At 38.1% G+C, this 27,713-nt stretch overlaps 1 protein-coding gene across 1 annotated transcript in view; it reads left to right on the top strand.

The window, feature by feature from the left end:
* LOC118853722 overlaps window positions 1–27,713 on the top strand; it is a 140,468-nt gene that overhangs the window by 78,016 nt on the left and 34,739 nt on the right. Inside the window, exons 14-15 of the mRNA XM_036763906.1 lie at window positions 19,800–19,839; window positions 22,510–22,561. Coding sequence (XP_036619801.1) covers window positions 19,800–19,839; window positions 22,510–22,561 — 92 coding nt within the window. The remainder of the gene's footprint in view (window positions 1–19,799; window positions 19,840–22,509; window positions 22,562–27,713) is intronic.

The following is a 27,713-nucleotide window of genomic DNA, read 5'->3' as shown; positions in this document are numbered from 1 at the left end:
ACCACCTCTTTGATTAACTCCCACCTTTGGAGTTAGCCCTAAAGACTGGATCAGTTTAACCCTATTGCTTAAATTATGTTTTTCTTCTAAGTAATTAAGTGGCCACCCATTCATAAAATCTGTTGTAATATCTTCAAAAGAAGGAATTTTTATATAGTTATTTGGATTGCTTTTCATGTAAACAAAAATATTAGTCATATTGTAGTATAAAATAGGATCAGAGCTAAGAAGGACCTTGGATGTGACCTCTGGTCACTCACTTCCTTTATTCAATCAGTTGCCAAATCTTGTCATTTCTACATTTCCAGTAGGACATGTCTATTCTCTACTCACATGGCTACCACCCTGATTCAGGCATCATTAACTGTTGCTTGGATTATTGCAATAGCCTCCTAAATGGTTTTCCTGTCTCAGGTCACTCTCTATTCCACATAGCCACAAAAATGATTTTTCCTAAAACGCAGATCTAATTTTATCACTTCTTTACTCAATAAACTCCAGTGGTTCTATTATGCTTCTAGGATCAAATCTAAACTCCTCTGTTTGGGGCTAAAAGCTCCTTACAACCTGTATTCACATTATCTTCCCTCTATAGTCCAGCCGTACTGTCCTTGGCAGTTCCTCGAATATGTCACACCATCTTTTGACTCTAAGTCTTTACACTGGCCATCCCTCAAGCTTGGAATTCTCTTCCTACTCACCTCTGACCTTTCGGAATCCCTGGTTTCCTTCAGACTCAATTCAAGTGCCACATTCTGCATGGGAAGCCTTTTCTCCTTCTCCCCTGATGTTAGTGCCTTCCCCAACAAGGTTCCTGTGTATCTGCTTGGTTTGTGTTTTGTCTGTACCTATATAGAAAAATATCGGTTGTGTTGTCTTCCCCTTTAGAATGAAAGTCCCATTAGAATATACGGGAAGAGACTGGGGTTTTGTTTTCTTTTGTTCGTTTTTGTTTTTAGTTTTGGTTTTTGCATCCCTAGACATTATTATAGTACCTGTTCATGGTGCATTTTTAGTAAATGTTTGTTGCTTATTTGCTTGCTTGGTCACATGACTAGCACAATGGATGAAAAGTAGAGAACTAGACTAATTCCCTGGTATCCTTATATTGTGGCAGAGAAATAAAGAAGACCATTAATTCGATGTGTGTGTATGTGTATGTAGGCATATATGTATGTGTGTATCTGTGTCTATGTGTTGATATAGGTATTTGTACATATGTGAAGATATATGCATGTATCTGGACTGGAGATATATATGTATATGTATTATATATGAATGCATATACCCACATGCATGAACATATTATATACATATATACATCTCTATATAAACACATATGTATATGTGTGTATATATAATATGTATACACACACACATTGATTGTATATATTTGAATCAGACCAGGGATTTTGTTGATAAAGGAAATCGCCAGTGAGGAAATTCACCCTACCAATGTACATTGGCACCTAGCTGGCACCTTTGAGTATTTGAGTGTTTCATGGACCTCCGAGAAGTAAAATGCCCAGGATTCAGTATTACACAGCCAGGGAGAGTAGGACTTGAACACCAGGCTTCCTTACTCCAAAAGGAGCTCTTTCTCTGCCATCTTAACTCTATCTATGGTGGGATAGGGAATTGTATGGGCTTTTTTTAAAAACTCTTATGACGTGCTAATAGAGCACAAAAATATGAAGACACTGGTAGACCATAAGAGGTAGATACGGAAGAGATCATTGAGTTTAATTAACCCTCTCATTTTACGGATGAAGATACTGAGGCCCAGAGAGGAGAAAAATAACTCGTCCAACGTCACTAAAGTCATAATTACCAGAAGTAGGATCTGAACCCCAATGATCTGACACTCCAAACGCAGTGCCCTTTCCATGACACTGTATTATTTTCTCTTTTGCAAAGGCCACATGGAGTTGCCAATGCCTCGTAATAATAAAGATGTAAGCATTGCCAAAGTTAATGTTTAACAAAATACCTTTTTTAAAAATGTCAACTTCTGTTACAATTAAACTCTACCTACAAAGCTCCTCTTAGCAATTCTTTCTATTAGTTTTGGGAAAAGGGTGTGTGTGTGTGTGTGTGTGTGTGTGTGTGTGTGTGTTTATTTTACTTTTTTAAAAGAAAACTTTATAACGGGTAAATGTTTTTTAAAGGATAGGTGTGAATGTGAAGGTTTTCCAATCATACTTCCCTAGATACTGCATTTGGCATTTCCACACTTAAATTTTTTACATTTGTTCTTTTGAGAAAATGGAAAATGTGATTTGACAAAATTGTTTACCTGATGGCTTGCAGAAAGCGAGGGTGGACAAAGTTCTTGTTTGGGGAGTTCTGAAGAAAATCCTGTGAACTTTAAGTAAGTTTATTTTGGTCCTTCAAAAACTAGATTCCATCTTAAATTAAACATGACAGCTTCAAAAAGTTCAAGTTGAACTTCTAAGGAGGAGTTTGAGAAACGTGAATTTTCATTTTGTCAGGATTGAAGGATGATAACAATATGAATTCCCTTCCCTGGACCTCACTCTGTAGCCTCCCCCCCACCCCCAACCCCCAAGCCTGTGGAGTTTAAAACCATCTTGTCATGAGCCTGGAGGAGATTCACCTAATTAAAATCTGTACCTTCAGTTTGTGTGAAACTAAAAAGTGATTGACTGTTTGGACCAACTATTACAATCATAACTTCATAATTAATAAGCTCTAATTGTAGCGGAAGGCACTTGCTACTACCAGGAGATGCTATACATTGCCTGTGTCAGGACCTTCTGCTGCCCTCCTGTGCTGGAATTGCAGGAGATGAAGTAGCCTTTCTCTGATAGGCCCCTCGTTTGTGTTTCCTCCCTGCGTAAGCCAGGGCTGGAGCAGATATTTAATTCAGTCATTTAAGAGATACTTACTGAGCAGCTAGAGTATACAAGGGACTGTGGAAGAATACAAAGAATTATAAGGCATTGGTCCCTGCCCTCATGGAGTTTACAGTCTAGGAGGAGACACTTAGACCAATAGCAACACTACAAGGTCTGTGCAATTATGGGAGGTGGGGGAACAAAGTTCTATAAAAAAAATCTTTATTGTAAGGGGTGTAATAGAGAGTGACAAGAATGAAAATTCAACAATTATTTACTGAGGGCCTACTATGTACATATCACCTTGCATGTTATAGAACCTCAGTAAATACTTGTGTAAAGGAGCTGATTCTTGAAAATTTGAGACCTAATCATATTGGGAGGGGGGCGAATGTTGATAACAAAGTAGTAAGCACCCAGGTTAATCCCTTTATGAGGTGGAGTCACATTCTTTGAGTGAATTAGGTCAGATCTTTTGATGAAGGAATTCTTTGATGAATCGTGTGTTTGTCTTTCATTCTTGAAGAGGACCATGGCATCAGGGAAAGGATGACATGACTTGCAGTTGACTTGGATTTGAGTAAGGAAGGGTTGTGCAAGGTCACCAGCCTCACTTTTTTTCTCCAGAGCCATCTGGATCTAGTGACCAGATATTCATCAGGAGGACTGGAGATGATCCAGGATGCAATGAGAGACCCTGGTCCTTTTAGGCTAAGGCCTTTTCAGGTTCTCACTTTGAGTGAGCTAACTCCCATTCAGTGAATAGGCCTCTTAAAGAAGTGAGTCAAGGGCTGGCCCCTTTAATTAGAAAAAAAGAAAAAAAATCAAACTGGGAGGGGAAGACGCTCAGGGTTGCTGTTCCAAAAAGAAACAGTTACCCTTGACATTCACTCTAAGCCAGGAAGGCCCAAAAACACAGCCATTAAATGAAGCTTGGGCAGGGACCTATTGTGTTCCAGTTTATGAGCTTTAGAGTGAACTGGGTTTGAGGTTTTGTGAAAGGAGGAAGGAAGGAAGGAAGGAAGGAAGGAAGGAAGGAAGGAAGGAAGGAAGGAAGGAAGGAAAGAAGGAAAGGATAATGGTAATTTAGATTTGAAGATCTTTCCCACCCATTAACAGGCCCATGTGACCTGCTTATGTCACAGGAAGCCTAAGTCACATGTAGTGGGAAGAGGAAATTGTGTCACAGGAAATTCGGGGAGAGAGCAGTTAGAGCTGAGGGAAAGACCAGACCTGTGCTGTGCAGTGAACGATTGTTGGTGGCAAGGCCCCAGCAGAGGGTGGGAAGGTTATGGGTTGGAGTGGTTCTCTGCTGTGATATCGTGTATTGAATTCTTTGCTACTGTGATGGATTGGGCTTATTGGTTTTGGGACCTGGTTCTTTGGTGTCTGAATAAATGGTTTACTTCTTCTACCTTCTATAGGAGAGTCTCTTATATTTTGCAATACAGAACCACATAGGCATTTTGACAATTATCGCCTATATTGTGATTATTGCCTTGCTAGTGAAGGAAGGAAGGAAGGAAGGAAGGAAGGAAGGAAAAAAGGAAGGAAAGAAAGAAAGAAGGAAGGAAGGAAGGAAGGAAGGAAGGAAGGAAGGGAGGGAGGAAGGAAAGAAGGAAGGAAGAAAGGAAGGAAATCTAGTCAGTAAACCCAAAGTTAAGTGGGCAGTTCCCAGCCATCAAAATTTGCCTTCCTTTGGAGAGGAGAAGGAAAAGGAAAGGCACGGGAGAGGGAGAGGGAGAGGATGAGCTGAGTTACTCAACTAGCTGGGTCCCTATTCACACAGCTTGGTCAGCTCATAGGTTGTGTTTGTCCTTTGTTTTCGAAGAGGACCATGGCATCAGGGAAATGATGACATGACTTTCAGTTGACTTTGATTTGAGTCATCCTGATGAACATCTGGTCACTGGATACAGATGGCTCTGGAGGAAAAAGTAAGGCTGGTGACCTTGCACAACCCTTTGATGAATTAGAAAGTGCTCAGTAGGGCCAAGAATAATAGGCCACGCCCCTGGGTAACCTTTGAAAGTTAGTCAGACTGGGAGAAGATCCCAGCTCCTGAGAAGAAGAGGCCTAGGTATATGGGGCTAGCACAGGGGAGGCTAAGAGGAAAATCTCTCTGGAGATGGGAGAATAGAAGTTCTGGCTGAGGTAGCCAGGAATGAGAGCTGGGGTCAAGTGTGCTGGAGAAAGGCTTTTTAGTTTTGTCTAGATACTTGCCACTGCTGACCCCAAGGCATAATTCTATATCTCCTTAGCACCAGGGTTTCTTTCTGGGAGCTGGAAGCCTTTCCCTCTGAGCACAGGAAAAGTCCGTTTGTCTTTCTTTGCTTTAAAAGGTTAATTTGTCTTTAGGAACTACATTGGCCACCTTTTGCCAGTGTTGGGTAGACTTCTGGGGAATGCAGCTGGGAAGTGGCCTTTAAAGGAGAAACATCCCCAGTGAAGAAAGGTTTTAGGCTAAGGTGTTTTGACAGTACCAATGCCTTTGACTAGGGGCTTAGAACTGAAAAAGGATAGAGAATTACAGATTCCCAGGGCAGAGAAGGAACCCATGTAGGTAATGAGTCAGTAGTGATTTGAGGGAGGGGCAAACTGAAGTGTTTGAACCACCCTGTTCACAACCCCATCACTGCTACACTTGCCTATTTGAGGTTAAAAAAAAAAAGAATATGGTATAAGGAGTGGTCCCTGACATCAAGGAACTTATCTTTTCCCCCCTTATTTTTATTGAAGGCATTTCTATCTTCACAGCAGAACAAGTTCATAATCTCAGACTCATCCTACCCACTCCACCCTTCATTCTCCTCCCCCATCTAATCCACATACCAACTTTTGACTCTACCTCCAAAACATCTCTCTCCTTCCCTCCAGTCACACAGTCCCACCCTCATTCAGCCTTCATCTCATACCTATGTTCCTGCTCTAGCCTTCTGACTGGTGTCCCTTCTAGTCTGGTTCTTCTCCAGTCCCTACTCAGGCTGTCAAAATAATATTCCTAATGCATAGATAGCTCTGACCATGCTACTCTCCTGTTAAAACAAAACAAAACAAACCTTCGGTGGCATCCCATTGCTTCTAGAAGAAAATATAAATTCTTTTGCCCAGCGTTTAAAGCCCTCCACAATTTGGCTCCCACCTACCTTTCTAGCCTGGTTGCATAATATTCTTCTTCAGATTCTCTACATTCTAGCCAAATTGGACTGCTAGATCTTCCTTGAACTTGACCCTCTTCAGCCTTCACACAAGCCATAGTCAGAATGCACTCTCTCCTAATCTCCAATTCTTAGAATCTCTGTTTCCCCACAAGGCTCTCTTTAAAGATGCCCTCTCTTTAAAGGAGGCCTTGCCTCATCTCCTGAGTTTTTAGTTCTCTCCTCCTCCTCAGGTTTTCTTGTAACATATTTATCTACATACACATTTTATGAACCCTTTTATCCCCTTAAAATGTTAGCTCCTTGAGGTGATAGAGTTTTTTGTTTTTATCTTTGTACGTTGTATCTCCACGACCTAGGATATAGTTAGATGCTTAACATTGTTTTAAAAATAAATTTAATTGGGGGGATAAAACTTAAGATGCATGAAACATTAGGAGAATAAAAATAATACAATATAGTAAAGTTCTAAATTGAATATCATCAAGGGCCCAGATGTGCAGTACAGTGCACAGACAAGAAGTCTATGTACAAACAAGGGCTGTTTGTAGTCGGGATTGGTCCAGGGTCAAAGAGATAAAATGCTACCGGTAGGTATGTAAATTTGAACTGATAAATTTGATTCATCAAAAGTAATCATCCTATACCTACTATATGTAAGAAATTATCTTAGCAGGGTTCTGCATTATGCATGCCTGTTTAATTATTCCCATGGGTAACTGGGAGTTGAGGGAGAGGGCTCCAACCCGACCATTCTTTGGTTTCTGAACTATATGGCTTCTGAGTATATGAATTATTCATTATTAAGGCTATTTTTTAAAAAGAATTGTACTACTTTATATTGACTACAGGTTACCTATCCAAGTGAAAGTGATGATATAAAATTATTATCTCATAAACATAGAAATCGAAATACAGACTGATAAGTTGTACTCCCCTTCATGAGAATATGAGCTCCTTGAGGGCAGGCACTGATTTATTTTAGTCTTTATATTGCCAGTGCCTAGCATATATACCAAGTACAAAGTAGTTGTGTAAGAAATGTTGTTTGTTGAATTAAAAGAGGTTATCACTTGAAAAGCCAAAAAGTATGTGGAACAAAGCCAGTGGATGCTTCAAGACACTTTGATGTCATTTGTACTACATAAATCTGGACTTACAATTTTGATCCTTTAAGTGAAAGGAATTGTGGAGGTCATGTTACTTGTTATTCACATCAGCAAGGTTCTTTAATGCGAGGTAGAAACAATTTGAATTGCTAATCAAGCCAAAACACATTGGCCAAACTATGTATTGACATTATGTATGTATATAGGTATATATACATATATATATAGCAGCAGGTTTATGCAGATTGTTTTTATCTAAAATATGTAACTTTTAGTGATTTAAAATACCTTCAAAATTAATCTTTAGAGTCAGTCATAAAGATAAAATATAAATAAATGCATAAGAAAGTTGTATAAATGCACTAGTGGTTTAGGACATCTGGTCTTACTAAGAATATAGAGAAATGACCTGGTTTCAGATATAAATTTTTCTTAGAAACAAAATGATCCCTAAACTTTGATTCTATGATTGTAATTTGAAATATGGCTGATGATAGCTTATAATATTCCTTTTTAAGTTTTGCCTTCTGTAATTAACTTACATATTCCCTTGTGAACTGTCATAAATCTTCATGTGATTCAGGTCAAAGGACTGCCCGAAAGGTATGTTTGCCATTTTTTTTTTCCATTTTGGTTAGAGTTACAGTAGCTATAAAGGACTTCACTAATAGCAAAATAAATAAATAATTTTAAAAAAATGCACTGACCCTGATTTCACATTAAAATGACCGGAGTTTGACACTGAAGTGACAGCTGGTTAACACAGCTTGAAAGGTTAAAGTGCTTGAGTATATATAAATATTATGACTGATCTCTTAAGTGTGTTGGAAGACCCTTTCAAAAAAGGTCCTTAGCTTAACAGTTTACTGCAAGCTTCTCTTTTAGTTGGAAACGACAATATCACCACAAATGTCTTATCTTCTGAATTTAGAGGAAATGGATGGCGTAATTAAAAGTGTAATTGGACTCAAGGAAACAATGACTGTGAGTGCCATTCATATAGGCTTGTTGTAAGAGTAAAATGGCTTTTTCGTACAGCACCCTGGAGTTCAGATACCCTTATTCTCATAGCACAGAGATAAAGCTCCCAAAGAGTTTCAGTAAGAGAACATCAGCAGTGAAAGTATGTTGAAAATGTTCTGATAAAATGTTTTGACCCTTCCATTTCACATTGCAGTTCAAGAGGAGGGGTAATGAGAAATGTTAGAGATCAAAGGTGAGTCAGGACAGAAATCATTCCTGCACTCTGATCTTTGAAATTGTTCCAAAGCGCATGCCCAGTCTGAAGCCAATCTTATTTTTACATCTAATTTTAGTTCATATTTATCTTAAAGTGCTATCCAACATAACGAAGGCCAGTCGGAACCTTCTTTGCCGTCTTCAGTGGTCAAATCAAATTTTGGTTGACAGGGTCGGTTAGAAGGAATAGGAAGCAAAAGTAATAAACAAAAGTCCAAGAGACAGAGTTTGTTATTAGGCTTCATAGATTAAGATTATCAGTGAGCCAGAGTTCAGGGAGATGCTTTCCCATGGGGCATGAGGCAATGTTTCTTAAAGGCACCGATGTCGATTAGTAAAGAATTAAATAATAAAGTGAAAGTTGACAAGGGGCCATTTAGTCAGAGCGTGAGGTACAGTAGCACAGAATAAAAATATCAGAGGTTTTCAAAGTTTGAAACAGTAAGCAGAGGATAAGGAGTCAATGGATACTGAATTAGGGTGTGATGGAATTATTCATGTTTTCATGAATGATTTGTAGATGAATGATATAGACATGAATGATATAGACAAAAACCTAGAATTTTAATTAGGAAGGGGATGGAGAGAACAGTGATAGAGCTATAGTAATATAGATGGAGGGCATGAGTTAGCAATTTATAATGAGACACAGAGGTTATAAAAATTTTGGGGGGGCTGGGGGAGGCATTGATAGGACATCCAAAAGGTAACTCAGTCAAACGGATCATAGGATCTAGACCTTGAAATGATCTTAGAGGTAATCTAAACCAAGAACCTCCTTTTACAGAAGAGGGAACCAAAGCCCAGTGAGGTTAAATGATTTGCCCAAGATCACCGAGATAGTAAGTAACAGAGCCAGCATTTAAACCAAGGCCTTAAAAATCTAAATTCAATAGGTTTTCTATGATTCCTGTTTTTTCTCCATGATATAAAATCAAATAATTATATTGCATTTGGAGTTTTTGACATTTTTATTCATTAGAAGAAAAATTTACATTTAAGATGAGTTTAATTATATCACAAATTTTGAATTCAGGGTAAGTAGATGAACAGGTAAAGAGAGAAAACAGATGGACTAAGATGAGGCGATATACAATATACTCATAAAACCAAGTTGATGAGAGAAAAGAGGGAAGAAAAAATGTCATTAACTGAAAACAAGCCACTATGGAAATGTTGTTGTGTCATTTCAGTCATATCTGACTTTATGACCCCATTTGGGATTTTCTTGGCAAAGAGTGGTTTGCCATTTCCTTCTCTGGCTCCTTTTACAGATGAGGAAACTGAGGCAAACAGGGCCCAGAGTCACATAGCTAGTAGGTTTCTGAAGTCAAATTTGAACTCAGGAGGATATAAGTCTTCCTGACTCCAGGACTGGTACTCTGTACACTATGTCGCCACATAGCCGCCCACCATGGAAGTACCAATGCAGAGCAACTGTGGTAACTATTGGGGCCAGAGTCATAACTAGGAATTCTGGTGGTTGGGGTAAGTAAAAGGAAAGGAACAGAGACCTCTGAGAGACACTACCACCAGAGAAGAAAGTCAAGTGGTATTAGCCAGGGAGCTCACAGCCTTCCATTTTGTTTCATCGTGTGTGTTTTGCATAAGTTGCTCATAGTTAGGTACAGTAATACCAGGGAGAGGGCAGCCTGCCCTCCACAACCCCTGAGAGTCCAGCCAATGCCCCCCCCCCCCAAATGTAGCCATTTGCTCCCAACCCCTTGGAGAAGGTGACGTAGGAGAAAAGAAGCACACAAGGGATATGATGGTTGTCTCACACAACTCCAGGACACTGGATAAGGCCCCCAGATCCAGGGAAGGGGTGTGAGAGTGGTGGAAAGGGACCTTGATGATAGAGCAGGAACAGATGTGCTTTAGGCATGGGTTGGATTGCTAGGGGAGGAACTGAGAGAGCATATGGGCAAAGCCCTGGGCATGCTGCCCTAGTCATGGCTTTGACCAGGAGTGACACAAGAGTCACCTAGCTCTGGCCTTATTATAGTCTATAAGGAAGACACCCTTTAGAATTTATACTCCATAGGGTATAGAGACTGTTTTTTCCTCTCTTCCTATTTGCATTGCTTAGCTGAATGTCTAGCCCAGGGGTGGGGAACCTGCATCCTCGAGGCCACATGTGGCCCTCTAGGTCCTCGGGTGTGGCCTTTTGATTGAGTCTAAGTTTTACAGAACAAATGCGTTTATTAAGGGGATTTGTTCTGTGAAGTTTGGATTCAGTCAAAGGTCCCCACTTGAGGATCTAGAGAGCTACATGTGACCTCGAGGCTGCAAGTTCCCTACCCTTGATCTAGCCACATAATAACTTAATAAACGGTTGCTGACTGACTTAATATATCTCCAGATAACCATAACACATGACAGAAAGAACAAGTGTATGGGGCGTAAATGAAGTACTAGGGTAAATGGAGTACTAGGATAAATAGAGTGAGTGAGTGAGCATTTATTATGGTATTTAAAAAATCAGCCTATTTGCATAGAGGTCTGCTTAGCTTCTAATCATAGATAGGATCTGCCTAAGTAATATGTGATGTTTATATAGCACCTACTATGTGCTAGGCACTGTGTTAAATGTTTTACGAATATTATCTCGTTTGATCCTCACAACAACCCTATGAGATTGGGTGCTATTATTGTCTGAATTTTATACATGAGGAAATGGAAGCAAATAGAAGTTGAGTCACTTGCCCAGGTCAAACATCTAGGAAATGTCTGAGGCCAAATTTGAATTCAGGTCTTCCTGGCTCCAGATCCGGCACTCCATCTACTGTATCACCTCAGCCCCAGAGAACATTTTTTTCATGTTTTCAAAAGTTTTATTGATGCCTTTTGTTGTTGTTTTTTATTCCAGTCATTATCTATTTATTTCTCTGTACACATATTAAACTCTCTCTTGTAACAGAAAAAAACAGCTGTAAAAAAAAAAAAAAGATCTAGCCAAATAACTGTGTCAGAGCATTTACAACATTTTCCAGTCTCATTATTTACTACTTTGAGACAGAGAAGGTGGGGAAGAGAAGGGGGAGGGGAAGAGAAAGAAAGAGAGAGAGAGAAAGGGAGAGAAGGAGAGAGACAGAGACAGAGGGAGGAGGAGGAGGAAGAAGAGGAGGAGGAGGAGGAAGAGGAGGGAGAATATTTATTAAATGCTTACTATGTGCAGGTACTTTATTAGGCACTGGGGATACAAATAAAAGCAAGTAAGAATGCCTTGCCCTCAAGGAGTTTACGTTCCAAGACAATATAAAGAAAAATCTGTTAGAAGGATCAAGGAGTTAAAAAGTGTGACTGGTGTCAGGGAGAAGTCTGGAAAGTAAAGCTAGAAATGAAAGAGATCATCACTGTGGCCCCTCTGAAAGTGGTCTAAGCAAGCAGTCACCAGTCAGGAGAGTGGGGCCAAAGGGTGGAATTTCTCCAAGGTAGCAAGGAAAAGGGAAAACAAACCTTGATTGTGGAAGAAGAATGTGTTACATCATCCATTCTCTGGGATCAAGATTGGCCATTGCAGTTTATTAGAGTTGATCTTCCTTTCAGAATTGTTTTAGCTTGCATTATTATAGGTGTTATATATATTGTTCTCCTACTTTTCTCTGTATCAGTTGATAAAAGTCTTCCCATGTTTCTCTGGATTCTTTATAGTTATCATTTCTTCTGGTGTAATAATATGCTATTATCTTCATTTACCATTTGTTCAGCTCTTTTCCACTAGATCAACCCTCCCTGTGTGACCAGCTTTTTTCCTCTACTACAAAAAGTGCCGATTTTCCCTCTCTCTCCCATTCCACCCCCCACCTCTCACCCCAAACTCTATGATGACCCCATGTTCCTGTACCATGAGACTAAGGAGTGGATCAAGGATTTGGAATTGGAGAGCAAAGAGGATATTTATGTGAGTGGGAGAAATGAAAGGATAGGAGCTTGTGCTTGCCCCCGCCCCCCACTCCAGAACACATTAGAGGAAATTTAGCTTAAATTTAGAAATATGTTTAGCTTGACTTCTGGTTACCTGATCTGCTTGCAGCAGTGTGGCAACGGTCAAGTCACTTAAGCTCTCTTGATCTGCCTTCACCCGTCTTCCGTTGATTTGACTATATTATTTCCACAATACATTTTACGAATCTAGAGCATTAAGCAAAATCTATCAGAACTTTACATAACATTTGTTATATGTAAAGAACATTTTTTTATCTCAAGTAGATATTAACTTGTAAATAGGAAGTCACAGGTACATAGCGATTTAAAGTTTAAGTGAGAGATAAGTTATGTCAGTATTAATCTCTCCATTTTACAGATGAGGAAACCAAAGCCCAGGAAGATTAAATGACTTGTCCTTGGTCATACAGCCAATAAGTGTCAGAACCAGGCTTCAAATTGAAGTCTCCTAACTATGAGTCTAGTGCTTTTTCCATTGGTTTACATGACCTATTTTTCTTTTATTTTCCCCCTCCTTTTATTTTTAGAGCAGTGTGATTACATGGATTCTTTAACACAATATTGATTGTTTGATAATTCCCTCCTTTTTCTGATGTATGCTATTATCCAGTGATCCCAGTGTCTTCCAAAGAGGCTCTTTCTACGTTCATTTGTCATTGTGATTCAGTCATCTCCAACTCCACGTGACCCCGTGGACTGTCCATGGGGTTTTCCTAGCAAAGATACTAGAGAGGTTCGTCATTTTTTTCTCCAGTGTTCCCTCATTTTATAGATGAGAAACTAAGGCAAATAGGGATTAAGTGACTTGCTGAGGATCACACAGTGAATAACTGTCTAAGGTTGGTTTTAAACATCCTGACTCCAGCCACAGTACTCTATCCATTGCATCACCTACTTGCCCCTAGCTGTTTATAGGATAACTTAAGATGCCAGCCTCTTCTTATTAACAGATAGTCTATTTCCTGCCCTTATTTTTAAAATGACTATTATATGAGAATTGGAGCTTGAATTTGTGACCTTTTCCTTTATTCCTTTCCTATTATTGCTTTAGTCAGTGCCTTCATAATAGGTTTGATGGGAAAGAAGGCTGAAATTTTAGAATAAATAGATTTAGATTACATGAGAACATAATTGCAAAGGGAACCACCAAGCTTCTCCTGTAGTGGTTATTAGTTTTGCTATATGATTATTGTTGATTATTTTGGTGTTTTTTTCTAAGTGAATTATTCAAATTGGAAGCCTTTGTGTTTGTGGATACTAGGCCAGTGTTCTGGTAACCCACATATTCTGCCTTGTTCTCACTATGTACCTAGTCCTTTTTGAGTTTTATTGATGTGTTTTGCTTTTACACTGCAGACATTTACAGAATACTCATATTTCATGAAAGGACTCTTGTAACAAAGTAAAACAGTTAAGTAAAACTAATAATATAATGATCTCATCTGAAATGCATACAATATGTCACATCTTTGGCACTCCCACCTTTCTATTTTTTTAAAAAAATAAATTTTATTGATATCTTTTGATTTTAAATTGCTTAATTTTCCTCTATATCCCTTCTCCTCCTTCCCCCAGGAAGTTTTCCTATAAAATAAAGAATATCATTAAAAGAAAAGAGGAAAAATGGTTAACAAAACAAATCACTACAACTGCAAAAATCTGAAAATATATGTAAACCTGCAGAACTCTCACGTCTGCAAAACACTCTGTGTGTGTGTGTGTGTGTGTGTGTGTGTGTGTGTGTGTGTGTGTGTGTGTGGTGGAGAGGGGAGTGTCTCCTCATTTCCTCTTTGGGGCCATTCTCGGTATTTGTAATTTTGCAGCATTCACTTTTGATTGTTTCATGGGGTTCTTCCATTTACATTGTTGTGATCATTGTGTGTATTTTTCTCTTGGGAGAGTGAAAGAAAGAACGAGAAGAAGAAAAGGGTTGCTTATTTCACTTCTCGGTAGTCCAAATAAATTTCTCCATGCTTCTCTATATTCACCCATATATTTTTATTCTTATAGCACAGTGATATTCCATTATATTCATGTGCCACAATTTGTTTAGCACTCAGGGATGGGGAACCTGCAGCCTTGAGACCACATGTGGCCCTCTAGGTCCTTGGGTGCAGCCTTTTTATTGAGTCCAAGTCTTACAGAACAAATCCTTTTATTGAGGGGATTTGTTCTATGAAGTTTGGATTCAAAGGGCCACACTTGAGGACCTAGAGGACCACATGTGGCCTTCAGGCCGTAGGTTCCCCACTCCTGGTGGCCATTCCCCAAATGATTGGCATTTACTTTGTTTCCAGGTCTTTGTTTTTATAAATAGTTTGTTATCTATTGGGACTTTCTTCTTATCAATGACATCTTTGGGGCATATGCCTAGTGGAATCTCTGGGTCAAAGAGTATGTACATTTTAATCATCGTATTTGCATAATTCCAAATTGCTTTCTAAAATGATTATGCCAATTCACAGCTCTACAAACCATTGTTAAGACTCTATTTTTAGTGTGCTTAAATTTCTACAAATCTTTTAACATTTACTATCCCCAGCTCTGGTCATCTTTGCAATTTGCTGGATATGAGGTGAAGCTTCAGGGTTGTTTTGATTCGCATTTCTTCTATTATTAATGATTTGGGGCATTCTTTCATATGGTTGTTAATATTTAACATTCATCTTGTGAGAACTGTTTGTATCCTTTGGCCAGTTATCTTTTGGGGAATGGCTTTTGGTCTGATATATTTCTGTTAGTTGTCTATATATATATAATTTGATATTTGACACAAAGACATACACACATATATACACATATATGTGTATATATACACATATATATATATATATAATATATACACATGCACAGATTTTTTTGGCGACAAAAAATTTTTAGTCATTCAACTCCTTCTCTTCTTATTCTAAATGCATTAATTTTGCTTGTGCAGAACCTTTTCCATTTCATGTAACCAAAATTCTCTCTTTTATCTCATGTAATTACCCCTATACCTTGCTTCCTTAAGAATATACTTCGTCTTTTGTTTTTCTTACTTTCTCAGTTGGGGAAGGAGGGAAATGTGAGAGAGAGAAGGTAGATCTTTGCTAGAAAAAAAGTTAACTAAAAAAGAATACATCTCTTAATCCTAGCCATGAAAGCGATATTATATACTTCTCTTTCAATATGGTATGAACTTTAATATTCAGGTTGTTTGTCCATTTTGAATTTTTTATGGAATATGATATAAGATGTTAGTCTAAGCCTAATTTCTACCAGAATATCTTCCATTTTCCCCAGAAGTTCTTATCAAATAAAGAGTTCTTTCTTAGAAATTGATGTTTTCAGATTTATCTAGATAATTGGGTTACTTAGTTCCATTATTCTGATTCTACCTTCCCTAATCTATTCCATTTATATACTTCATTATTTTTTAACCAATACCAAAATGGTTTTGATGACAGCTGCAATATTATATTGTCTGAAGTTTGGAAGTGCTTTTCCTCCTTCATTCCTAGCTTTTAAAGTTATTACTTCCCATCATTCCTAGCTTTTAAAAGTTATTACTTCCCATTATGTTCTAGATCTTTTGTTCCTCCAGTGAATTTCACTATTACTTTATAGAGTTCCATAAGGTATCTCTTTGGATACTTTGATTAGTACAGCACTAAAATTACGGATTAATTTTGGTAACATTGTCATATAGGCATATAGGCATGGCCCATCATAACACTGAATATTCCTCCAGCTATTTAAGTTATTATTTAGTTCTTTAAAGAACACTTAGTAATTGAGTCTATACAAGTATTGCATATTCTTTGGTAGATTGACTTCCAAATATTTTACACACCTTGTAATTATTTGGAATGGAATTTATCTTTTTATTATTGCTTGTTGGGTTTTGTTATTTTTACCCAAAATCCTACCGATTTTGGAAGGGTTCATTTTGTAGCCTACAACTTTATTTTTATCCTTCCCATTTCCCCTGAATTAGAAAATTAAAAACCCACAGAAAAACAAATCTCTCAGAACAATAATGCATAGCCCTGCAAAACATATTCCCACAATGGTTTTTCCCAAAAATACATGTCTCATTCTGGATTTTGAGTCCATCACTTCCCTGGCAGGATGTGGGTGGCATGATTCATTTTTAGTACTCTAGAACCATCATTTATGATTACATTAAGCAGAGTTCTCAAGTTTTTAAAAGTTTTTTTTCTATAATGTTGTTGTCCTCTTGTAAATTATTCTCCTAGTTCTGCTTATTTCATTCTGCATCAGATCATAGATGTTTTCCCAATTTCTTCTGAAACTCTTAACTTTATTATTCCTCATCACACAATATTATTCTATTACATTCATGTACTACTGTTGGTTTAACCATTCCCCAAGAGAGGGGCACTCAAGTACTTTCCAGTTTGGGGATACTATGAACAAAGATGCCATGAATATTTTTATACATATGGGCTCCTTCTTTCTTTGATGTAGTCTAACACTTTGCTGAAACTATTAATTGTCTTAATGACTATCATTACAGATTCTCTTAGGATTTCTAAGTAATCATTTCACCAGCAGATAGTGATAACCTTATCTCCTCTTTGCATAGTTTTATAATTTTGATGTTTCTCTTGCCTTATTGCTATTGCTAGTTATTTCTAGATAAATATAAAATAACAAAGTGGAGAGTGAGCTTCTTTGCTTTACTCCTGTATTTATTGGAAAAGTTTCTATTAAATCCACCTTGCAAATGATGCCTACTTTTGGTTTTAGACATCTTTTATGATATTTTATGCCTACACTATTTTTGGAATGACTAGATAAGAAGTCAAATGCAACCAGCCCCCTCATCTCCTAGATCTTAGAAGCCTAGGTGATAAACTCCATCTTGATGATCTGGAAACTCTACCTTCAGAGGGAGATGGAGGAAGGGGAAAGAGGGCCCTGACAAAGCAAGGGTTTCCAGTTCTCCAAGTAGGCTTCATCAAAGAAAGAAAAGAGTCCCTAGAAATAATGGCACCTAGGACTTTATTCTGGAGTTACCCTAGTTATTGGAAGGTCACTCCTCCCTAAAAAATGGTAGACAGATTTGGAATCAATTCAGAGCCTTCTCAGGCCCTCCTCACCCCAGATACACCAAGACTATCCTCTAGCCCCTTGTCTCCTTGTCTTCCTCTCCCAGCAGGGAGGAGGGTTTCCCTTTGTGGGGAAGGGGAGGGCATCCACTTCATAATGAACTTCATAATCCTGGGACTCGTATAGGTCATGTCTGTCAGAAGACTCTGGGGTTGAGATGAGAACACCATGACTGATGTGGAGGGGAAATAAAATCTCTCTTTCCCTCTTAACCCCAAGAGGTGAAGAGGTTGTTGTTCTCCCTACCTCAGTGACTGCTGGGAAAGTCACCAGGGTTCTCGAAAAATATCAATGGCCTAGCTTCCTTGAATTCCATCAGAGAAAGGCATTCACTGTAATATCAGTGGATTCATGAGGACAGGGTCAGCAAGTGAGCAAGAGTACAGAGACAAAGCGATAATGTCTTTATTCAGTTAGCCCAGTAGATACTTATGTAGAAGCATCTATCTCAACTTTTATATTTAAAAAAAAATTAACAAGTCTATTTTCTCTCCCTCCTATGCCCTTTCCCTTGGGAAAAAGAAAAGAAACACACACATATATCCCTTTTTGTACCCTGAATCCATCAGCTCTCTGTCGTGGATAATATGTTTCATTATCAGTCCTTTGGAATTGGATTTGGTCACTGTATTATAATACATAGTTCTTATTGCTTTCAAAGTTGTTTGCTTTTACAGTGTTGCTGTTGTGTACATTGTTTTTCTGGTTATGCTCATTTCATTCTCTATCAGCTTCAAAAATTGTTTATTTTTGTAATATTGAAGTTTATCGTATAAGACTGTTCTCGTTCTGCTTATTTCATTCTATATTATTTAAAAGAAATCTTTCCATGTCTTTTTGAAATCATCTATTTCCTCATTTCCTACAGCACAATAATATTTTGTTACATTCGTACAGCATGCCTTATTCAGATGTTCTTCGATTGATAGACAGCTCCTTAATTTTCTGTGTTTCGCTACCAGAAAAGAGCTGCTATAAATATTTTGGTACATAAAGGCCCTTTTCCTATTTCATTGATCTCTTTTTGGGTATAGGCCTAGCAATGATATAAACTTTTCCAATCATATATTTCCTACCCAATATCTCTTGTGACAGTTCACCTTCAAGTCATTAGTAATATGCTGTAGCCTATTGATAGTGTTTAAATTCAGTTACTAATAATTTTACTTGGAGCTTTATCGTTTGTAGCCATTTAATATCTCTAGGATAAAACCGATATGAAAAAGATGGCTTCTTCTGCCTGGGGAGGTGCTGAGGATTACTAAAACCATCTCACAGTTTCCATAGTGTAGCCTTCTGTCTTTCTCCTGCTCTGCACTGGCCCCAGCTCATTTCTTATAAGCTCTAGAAGAAGGTCTCCAGGGCACTGGTTGGATATTTGATGAAGAATATCTGGGAGGACATGGATTAGAATTGCAGGAGATGAGAAGGGCTGAATGTGTTGCAATCTGCACAACTGTTTGGAGTACCTAGATCCTGAATCCATGTGTGCATGGATATCAGTGAGGTCATCACATTCGTGAGAAGCAAGGAAACATTGTTATTTCAGATAAAGTAATTATTTAGAATCAACTTTAAAATGTGATAAAAATTGTTAGTCATCCTGCCCCCTTCAGTTTTTTTAGTTACAATAACAGTTTGACCATGGAACATAGCTTCAAATAATTCCTCTTTTTATGGATTCTGGTTCGTAAATGATGGTAGAATGAATAAATATCTGAGAAGGATTTAACAGACATTGTTGTACAACTCCAAGGCATGGAATACTACAGTCTCTGAAGAATTAAGAATTAATATTTTAGCAGAAAGTAACAGAGAAGCACGTGGGGGTGTCATATAGGCTGCAACACTTAGCAAATACGGAACTTTGAAGAATAACAAAAGTAAAAGATGTCATGAAGGAAATGTATGATTGAAATAGAAGACGGTCGAGTCAGGTGACAAGAGCCAGCGACAATAGATGGGAGAATACCCTGTACTGCTAGTGTCCTTGAGATAGAAAGAGAAAAAGGAAGACCCTACAGCACACCAGGTGGATACTCTGTGGCAAACTTACTGGGTGGCATAGATGAGGGTTGCCCAGGATAGATAAGCAGGATAGATAGGATAGATCAAAGGCTTGTCACCTGTGTCACTGGAGGGAACTTCTACACTAATGAGACCAGGGATCCATGGAAATATTTCAATAGCTTCTGAGGTAGTATTAATATCCTATATTAGAAAATTGATTAATTGCTATGATTCCCTAGTCAAAGACCAAGAAAATCTCATTACTACAGGAAGTACTGAGGTTAGAATGATTTATAAAACTATTTCAAAATGTAAAGGAGAAACTACTTAAAATTAATATTCTTTTCTTTTGTCTGTTTTCTCAGCACCTGGCCTGACCGGAGTTGTTGGAGGTCGTCCAAAAGTGTAAGTTTATTGGCGATTATTGATCAATTAAATTATACTTTAAAAAAAAAAAAAAGGTTCATTGTGACATCGTTTCCTGGCTAAGGATAAAAGAAGTATGGAGGGAACAGAGTTACCAAGGTCACATTCTGTACATTCCTGTCCCTGAAATTCATCTGGGAGCTTTGCTTTGACTCACAGCCCATAAGCTTCCCTTATCTAGAGAATATGCTCTTGGGGGCAATTGTAACTGGATGAATCTCCTCTAAGGTATAAAGTCCTTTTCTCTATAAGGCAACGGCTTCTTCTAAGAAAGCATGATAAAGTTCAGAGGTAATTTACCCCGTCTACGAGACTTTACCCCAGGAAAGGTAATTTACTTGAAAATTAAGTGGCTGCTGTAGTGTCACATGACAGAAATACAGAAAGTTAATCTCTTCATCTTAACTAGTACTTTACTCCCAAAGGGGTGTTGCACTTGGCCTGGCTCCCTATTACAGTCAGAATCTCTCTTTAGTTCTTTGTGTTTGTAGAAAGAAGCGGAAACAAGATCATAGAATGTTAGAGCTTAGAAGGGCCCTTGGAGGTTATCCAATTCAACCCCCTCATCTTGAGAAGCAACAGAGTCTGGGGGAAAAGAGCACTAAGTCAGAAACCTGGGTTGGAGTCTCAGCCCTGACAATTACTAGCTATGCGGTCTGACAGTCCTCTCTCGGTGTTCTCCACTAACCCCAATTTTTCTCTCTTATGTGCACTAGTCTCTACCCTTCTTGTTTCTATAGGGGCCTGATGTATAATTCTTTGAGAGATCTGAAGTCCTCCCAAGCATTCAGACTTTGAAATGGGGAAGCCAAAAAACCTTTTTTCTGGTTTCTCTAGCAAACCGAGGCAAAAGTGAATGGAAGCTTGTTGATAGACACAAATGTTATGTTATAGCTATAGATTTGTGTATAACTTTAAGACCATGGTTGTTTTTTAAAGTGAAGGATCCCCTTATGAACAAAAGGAAGGAATCCTACATAGAGCAAACTATAAATTTTCACTTAAGAACTCAAATAATGGGGCAAATGGGTCAAAGAAAATTTAGATAATGAATGAGGTTAATGGCATTGGTACTGGAGCTGTGACTTCATAATTCTCTGATGAGGAAATGCGCTCTACCTTCTCTGCAGTTTATAGCCTTAGAACATTCCCTAGAACGCTTAGAAATAAGGTAACTTGCCCTTGATCACACAGGCAGTATGGAATCATAGACTGGACTTGAGCCTAGATCTTCCTGGTTTTAAAGCTGGCTCTCTATATGCTATACCATCATGCCTCTCAACTCCATGCTGCTTCTCAATGATTTATAGCTTCAGTGATTTATGTTAATTTTTTTAAAATAAAACTTCTTTGGCTCTTGATGCTGAGTAAACTAAATATAATTTAATGTTACTACAGACAAATCTAGTGTCTATGTAGCAACAGAAAACACAAATGTTAGAATTCCTCTATGAAAAGAGACTACTAAAAGCCTCCAATGTCCCCCCAACTACATCCTCTAGTTGCATCCTAGAAGACAAGCTGTATCTTATGTGGATGGTTTTCTCTGGGTGGGGAGGATCCTTATTTCATCCTGTGGTTCAGTTTTCAGGGGCTGTATTCTCATTAGTGCTTTTGCCGAATTAATTCACGTCTTATTAAGTTTAGAAGGCCTCTTTCTCACTTCCCCTGCCAATTTTCAGTTATGAATATTCCTACCTATTTGTGGTACAATGGCAAGAGTACTGGCTCTGGAGTAAGAGAATCTGAGTTCAGATCCCTCCTCTGATGCTTACTACCTGTATAACCCTGAGTAAGTCACTTTACCTGTTTAGGCCCCCATTTCCTCATCTATAAAATAAGGAGGTTGGACTAGATGACCTCTAAAATTCCTTCCTACCCAGAACTTCGCATAGAACCTTACATATAGCAGGCAGTTAATAATGCTTGTTGGATTACATTGGATAGTCATGTAGTTGGGGAGAACAAACCTTTAATGCTTTTAAATATGTCTAAGGAAATTCAGATCTTTTTGAAAATAAAATTAGCTCGATATCTCATAATATTTACTAATCATTCCATTTTTCTCTATACTAACTTCTGCCCCATGCTTATCCCATGCCACCAGCTGATCTAAAGCATATACATCTGTATCTTTGATTATCCCTTTATTTCTATGTTTGCTATCCCCATTTATATTTGTACATCCCCATTTTGAATTGTGTTTGTGTCTGTTCCTTTGTACTTGTGGCGAAGATCAAAGGTTTGATCTCCACAAGGGTGAGTTCACTTTGCCCTGTTCCAGAACCACAGACAACATCTCCACATCATCCATCATTCTCATAGATGAACGCCATCTGTCATATGGGTGAAAAACTGGTTATGAATTAATGAAAATATACTATCACAACTAGAATAAAAAGTGAAGCTTCATAGCCTACTAGTAGATCAGCAGTATTTTTATGGCAACACATTTTTAATAGAATAAGTATCATGTTTTCCCCTTCAGATAAACAAAAAGGGAGATGAGAAAGGAAACATATTAGTATATAAGAAGTAGAGGTAAACAATGGTATAACCAGGAAGTGCATAGACATAGTATGCAACTCACCCCCTTTTCTCTAATTTGTTGGGCTGATCCTAATTATCTTTCTTTCTTTATATCTCCAGATCTACAGTTCTGAAACCATTTTTTTTCCTGTATCCCCAAAGAAATGTCAAGGTAAGAGATATTTCTAAACTTGTCAATTCCATTGGCCTAATGGCCAATTAGAGAATGTTTTGTATTGCAGATATTGCTGATAAAATAGAGACAGAAAAAATAAAACCATGGAGTTTTCAGTTCTGTTGTGATATAGATAACATTTTAGAAAATTTAATTTGGGTAAGCATCCATCAGAGTGGATTTTGTTATTAGTTCTAGTAAGTACAATAAAACCTGACTCAATGGAATGACATCTTAATTTTGTATCTCCTCCATTTCCTAGGAAGGTGCATAACTAGGGAATAGGGTATTCTGGTTAGGTGAGCGTTAACCCTCATGAAGCAAAACTGCCTATTGTATGTTCCTGTTAAGATGGAAGGACCTGTGTCCTACTTACCTCCGGAACTTATTTTCAGGTGTTTGTAATTGTATCTGTTGGCCTTTCAAATGTGCATTTTTAGGAGCTCAATCAGGTGAAGATAAAGGTCAACCATAAATCTTTTAATAACCAGACCATTGACCTCATATTTGCCAACAGTTTGAAAAAAGCATCATTAAATATACAATATAATCAAAAATACATAAAATATAATATACTTCTAGTAGTATATCTAAATGAGAAAAATTAATTCTTGCCCCAAATTTTACATAGATAGTAGAGTTTTGACAACTGTGAGAGATGCCAAACATGTAAAAATAAAATTGTATTGAAAATATTGAAGCTAGAGACACGCCTGAAAAATAATGGAAGAATTGAAGGAGTCTGTCAAGTTTAAGGTGGCAAAGATAAAATTGTAACTGGCAAGTTCCTTCTGTTCCAAGCTTATTTGCTAATAAAAATTTAAGTGCACAAATTTAGATTTGAGGCTACATCAGTTTTCCCCACCAATCAAAAGTTTCTTTAGGTTGAAAGCACAGAAGGGGGAAAAGCATTGAAAAATGCAAGTAAATGGATTAATTCTTTCCTAACCTAACCCAGGCCCCTGCACAGAGAACAGAGACTTTACTGACCTTGCCAGGGTCGATCCTTGCTCTAAGATCCTTGTATACCTGTGGTTAATACATAGAAAGGTTTTTGATGTTACTTATGAAGAGCTTTCACCTTAGGGGCAGCAAGGTGGTGAAGTAGATAGAGCACTGGGCTGGGAATCAGGAACTTATCTTCATGACTCCAAATCCAATCTCACTAACTGTGTGACCCTGAGAAGTCACTCCACCTTATTTGCCTCTGTTTCCTCATCTGTAAAATGAGCTGGAGACGGAAACGGCTAAACCATTCTAGTATCTTTGCCAAGAAAACTCCAGATGGGGTCACAGACACGAACAACAATAACAACAACAAAGGTTTCCGATAAGCAGATTTCAAGTAAAGAGCTTTGGGTCTTTTTAGTGTCCTTCCCCAGTATCCACTGATTTCTGGATTCATTGATCTGCTCTTTCTTTTGGAGTTTTGGTTGACTAAATGACTGGGATTTTACTATCTAATTAGGCATATAATGGGGAACTCTATTGTTCCTTTTTGGAAATGGGGTGCTAGTAGCAATAATTTATTTAGCACTTTAGAGTTTGCAAAGCCCTTAGATATATTATCTCATTTGAGAGAAGGCAAGGCAGACTCCCAGTGACTGAGCACATTTCTCTGCCATTTATACCCTTTAGATTGGCTTTGTTTGGCTTACATTTTAATGCATTATTGTACCTTTGTAATTTGTGAGTTCATCTGTAAGAGCCTAGAGTCTTTACAAAAGCAGAACAGGCATATATTCTAAATAAATAAATTGGTGACTCCCTGCACTAGCTAAGGATACTAAGGGAAAATCCATTATTTTAGAACCACAACCAGGAATTTTTTACCTGTAGAAAAGCAGTTGAGCAGATTGTGTGTATGTCAGAGTATGTGTATGTGTTTGTGTGCTCATCTGTGCCACTGACATGATAATATCATGGTGGAAGTTTAGACGTAGTGGTACAGAAAACAGTGTACTCAGGGGTTGGGAAGAGGCAGCAATAGTAAGGGGAAAATTCCCCTCTCCTGAGAAGAAGGGACAACCTCTCCCTCAAAGGCTCCAGCTCTCTCCCCCATGAGATTTGAGAGTTAGGTGATGCTGTTGTGACTGACCAAATTCTACGGGTGGAGGCAGTTGTTGGGCATATGGCCTAGGCTAGCAGAGCACTTTGAGAAAAGGTACATGAGCAGTAGTTACCTCAGAGAGGGAGTAGGACCTACCATGAAATAGCTTTCCCCTTAAGGAGATGCAGCCTCCTCCACCATGTTGATATCCACCTGGTGATAGTTAGGGCTCTGCCTAATGGAATCAGCTCTCATGTTGCGTAGTCACCAAGGAATTAGAAACAGGGAACAAACAAGTCTGCAGACTTTCAAATAATGATATGCATTCTAGGTTTGTTTTCAACACAAGTAAGTAAGCTTTGAGGCACCCAATCCACTGGAGACTTTTAGCAACTCCCTAGAAGAAGAAAGTATAAATAAATTTTGTTGCTAAATAAAAAAAGTCCAAATATCATTAGAATTGAGTATTTTATTTGATTAATATTAAATTCTATTCAGTTTACTCAGGATCAAGGCCCAAAGATGTTTCTTGAATCAAATGAAAATAATTGGAATCAGCAAATAATTGAGAGCCAACATGGAGTATGGCCCCAAACCCCAAAATACTTGGGCTCCAACTATCTCTGTAACCCTGGGCAAGCTGCTTCGCTTTTCAGTATTCTAGGCCAAATGTTCTCAAACTTTCACTTCAGGACCCCTTTGCAATTTTAAAAATTATGAAGGCCCCACTCCAAGAGCTTTTATTTATGTGGGTTATATCTACCAATATTTAGAATACATCTCGAGCCATTTCCAGTCTTCCTTATCTATATCATGTCACTGGACCCAGAGGGCTCTGGAGGAGAGAGTGAGGCTGGGGACTTTGCACAGCCCTCCTTCACTTAAATCCAATTCACTTTTGAGTCAAGACATCACCTTCCTGATGTTGCTTGGTCCTCTTTAAGAAGGACAAACAACAACAGGATCTTTCAGTAATGTATCTATCAATATTAGAAATTTAAAATGCCCTAGAGTTATTATGACAACAGTTTGGACTTCTCAGATTCCCTGAAAGGATTTTAGGGACCCCCAAGAAGTCATCAGATCACACGTTGAGAAACATTGCTCTCTAGGCCACTCCATAACAGTAACAACCATCAGCATCATAGCTAACATTTATGTAGCATTCACTATGTGTCAGACACTGTGCAAGCACTTTATAATAACTATCTCATTTAATAATAATAATAGCTAACATTTATGTTAGGTTTATATATTATATAATATTATATAATTTATATAATGCCAGGCACTGTGCTAAGTGCTTTATAATTGTTATCTCATTTAATCATATAATCATTTAATCCTCATAACAACCCTGGGAGGTGGGTGCTCTTATGATCCACATTTTACAGATGATGAAACTGAGCCAAAAAGAACTTCAATGACTTGCCTGGGATCACACAACTAGTCGGTGTCTGAGGGTGGTCTGTAGGGTCAGTGTTTTATCCACTGCACTCCCTAACTGCCCCAGCTGCCCCTGAGATTCTAAATTGCTGAGATGGTACCTACCGTCTCTGTTAAAAGGACTTTCTTCACCTGGAAGTTCCTTTTCCCAATGAAGTCTCAGGTCTGGTCCCTAGCCTATCATAGTGTAATAGACAGAGGGCTATCTTTTTTCTATTTTTATTGCACAATTGCTCTTTCATCTTTTATAATTCTTTGTTGGAGAAGTGTTGCAGCCTGCTGATGCCTTCCATGCACTTGATCCATTGCCCTTTGGGTGTTCCACAATTTGAATTCTTCAGAGGCTCTTCTTCCAGAAGTGGCAGTCTTACAACATCACCAGAAAGATATTGGGATTAAGAGAGACTTTTGTTTCAGAGAGGAGTTTGGTTTCATTAAAAGAAACTTTGCAATTTCCCAAAGTCAGTCTAGCTTGTTTTTCCTTTTGTTTAGTTCTAGGCCCATAAGGTAAATTGGGACCACGAAATCAAGTAAATTTACTATAAACAGAGCCCAGAAAATCTCACATAAGGGGATTTTCTTTTTAAAATCCTGAAGCTCAATACAGAGATTTATGTTCAAAGATAGCATTAGATCCTTTTTCTTAAAAGTAGGGACCAGTGTCTTCTTGGGCTTTTATGGCGTATTCTCAATACTAAAATGTCTCTGCAGCTACCACAGTCACGGAGATTTTATTAGGCATTTGCATTTTTCATTTGAAGTGGAAAATCAACAAGAATGCAACATCCCTACATATGTATAACACTTTGCCATTTTCAGAGATTTCACAGACATTTTTCAAAGTGCCTTCATATGCCTAGCCTAATTGGATTAAACACAACACACACACACACACACACACACACACTATCACATGGATGTTTCTTACTTAGTAGAACCTATTTTTCAATTTTATTTAATTTCTCAAAATTTTACAACATAACTTGTATATTTAATTAGAGAATATGCTGCCTGATCCATTTTTTAGCTGTAAGTACCACCAAAACTTAACCTGTGTTAATACCATCACTAGCAGTTTCTGTTCTGCACACAGCAGGTGCCTAAATACTGTTTGACTGATAGTATTATTTTCAATGCATCATTCTCTCTTGAAATCAAATAGTCCATGGATGCTGGGGGCTCTAATCATGTTTTCAGTGACTACAAATCAATGCAACAAAAGCTGCCCGTATTCTAACTTCTTTTGGGGTGAAGTCCATAATGAATCAATTTTTTAAAGTTTTTCTTATGCACTTAATAAGCATAAAGAATTTTGCTTGTGCTGTGGAGAACACGATAATAAAAACTAGCATTTGGGTAGAACTTTCATGTTTACAAAACACCTTACACATATTGATCCTTCTAATAGCTCTGTGGTACAAGCACTACAGGCATAATGCCCTTTCAATAGACGAGGAAGTTGAGGCTCAGAAGAGTTAGGTGGTTTGCCAGTGACTGAACAGTTAGAGTTAAGTTAGGAAGCTCCACTTTGAACCCAGGCCTTTTCTTCCTTCTATGTTCAGTGCTCTTTTAGCTATACCAGATTCCCCTCAAAGAAGGTATGGGGCATCTTGGGAAGCAAAGATATGTACAAACGATACCGTTAGAAAACAT

The sequence above is a fragment of the Trichosurus vulpecula genome, chromosome 6, assembly GCF_011100635.1.
Source record: "Trichosurus vulpecula isolate mTriVul1 chromosome 6, mTriVul1.pri, whole genome shotgun sequence".
In the NCBI taxonomy this organism is placed as follows: Eukaryota; Metazoa; Chordata; class Mammalia; order Diprotodontia; family Phalangeridae; genus Trichosurus; species Trichosurus vulpecula.
This window is presented reverse-complemented; position numbering and strand designations above follow the sequence as displayed.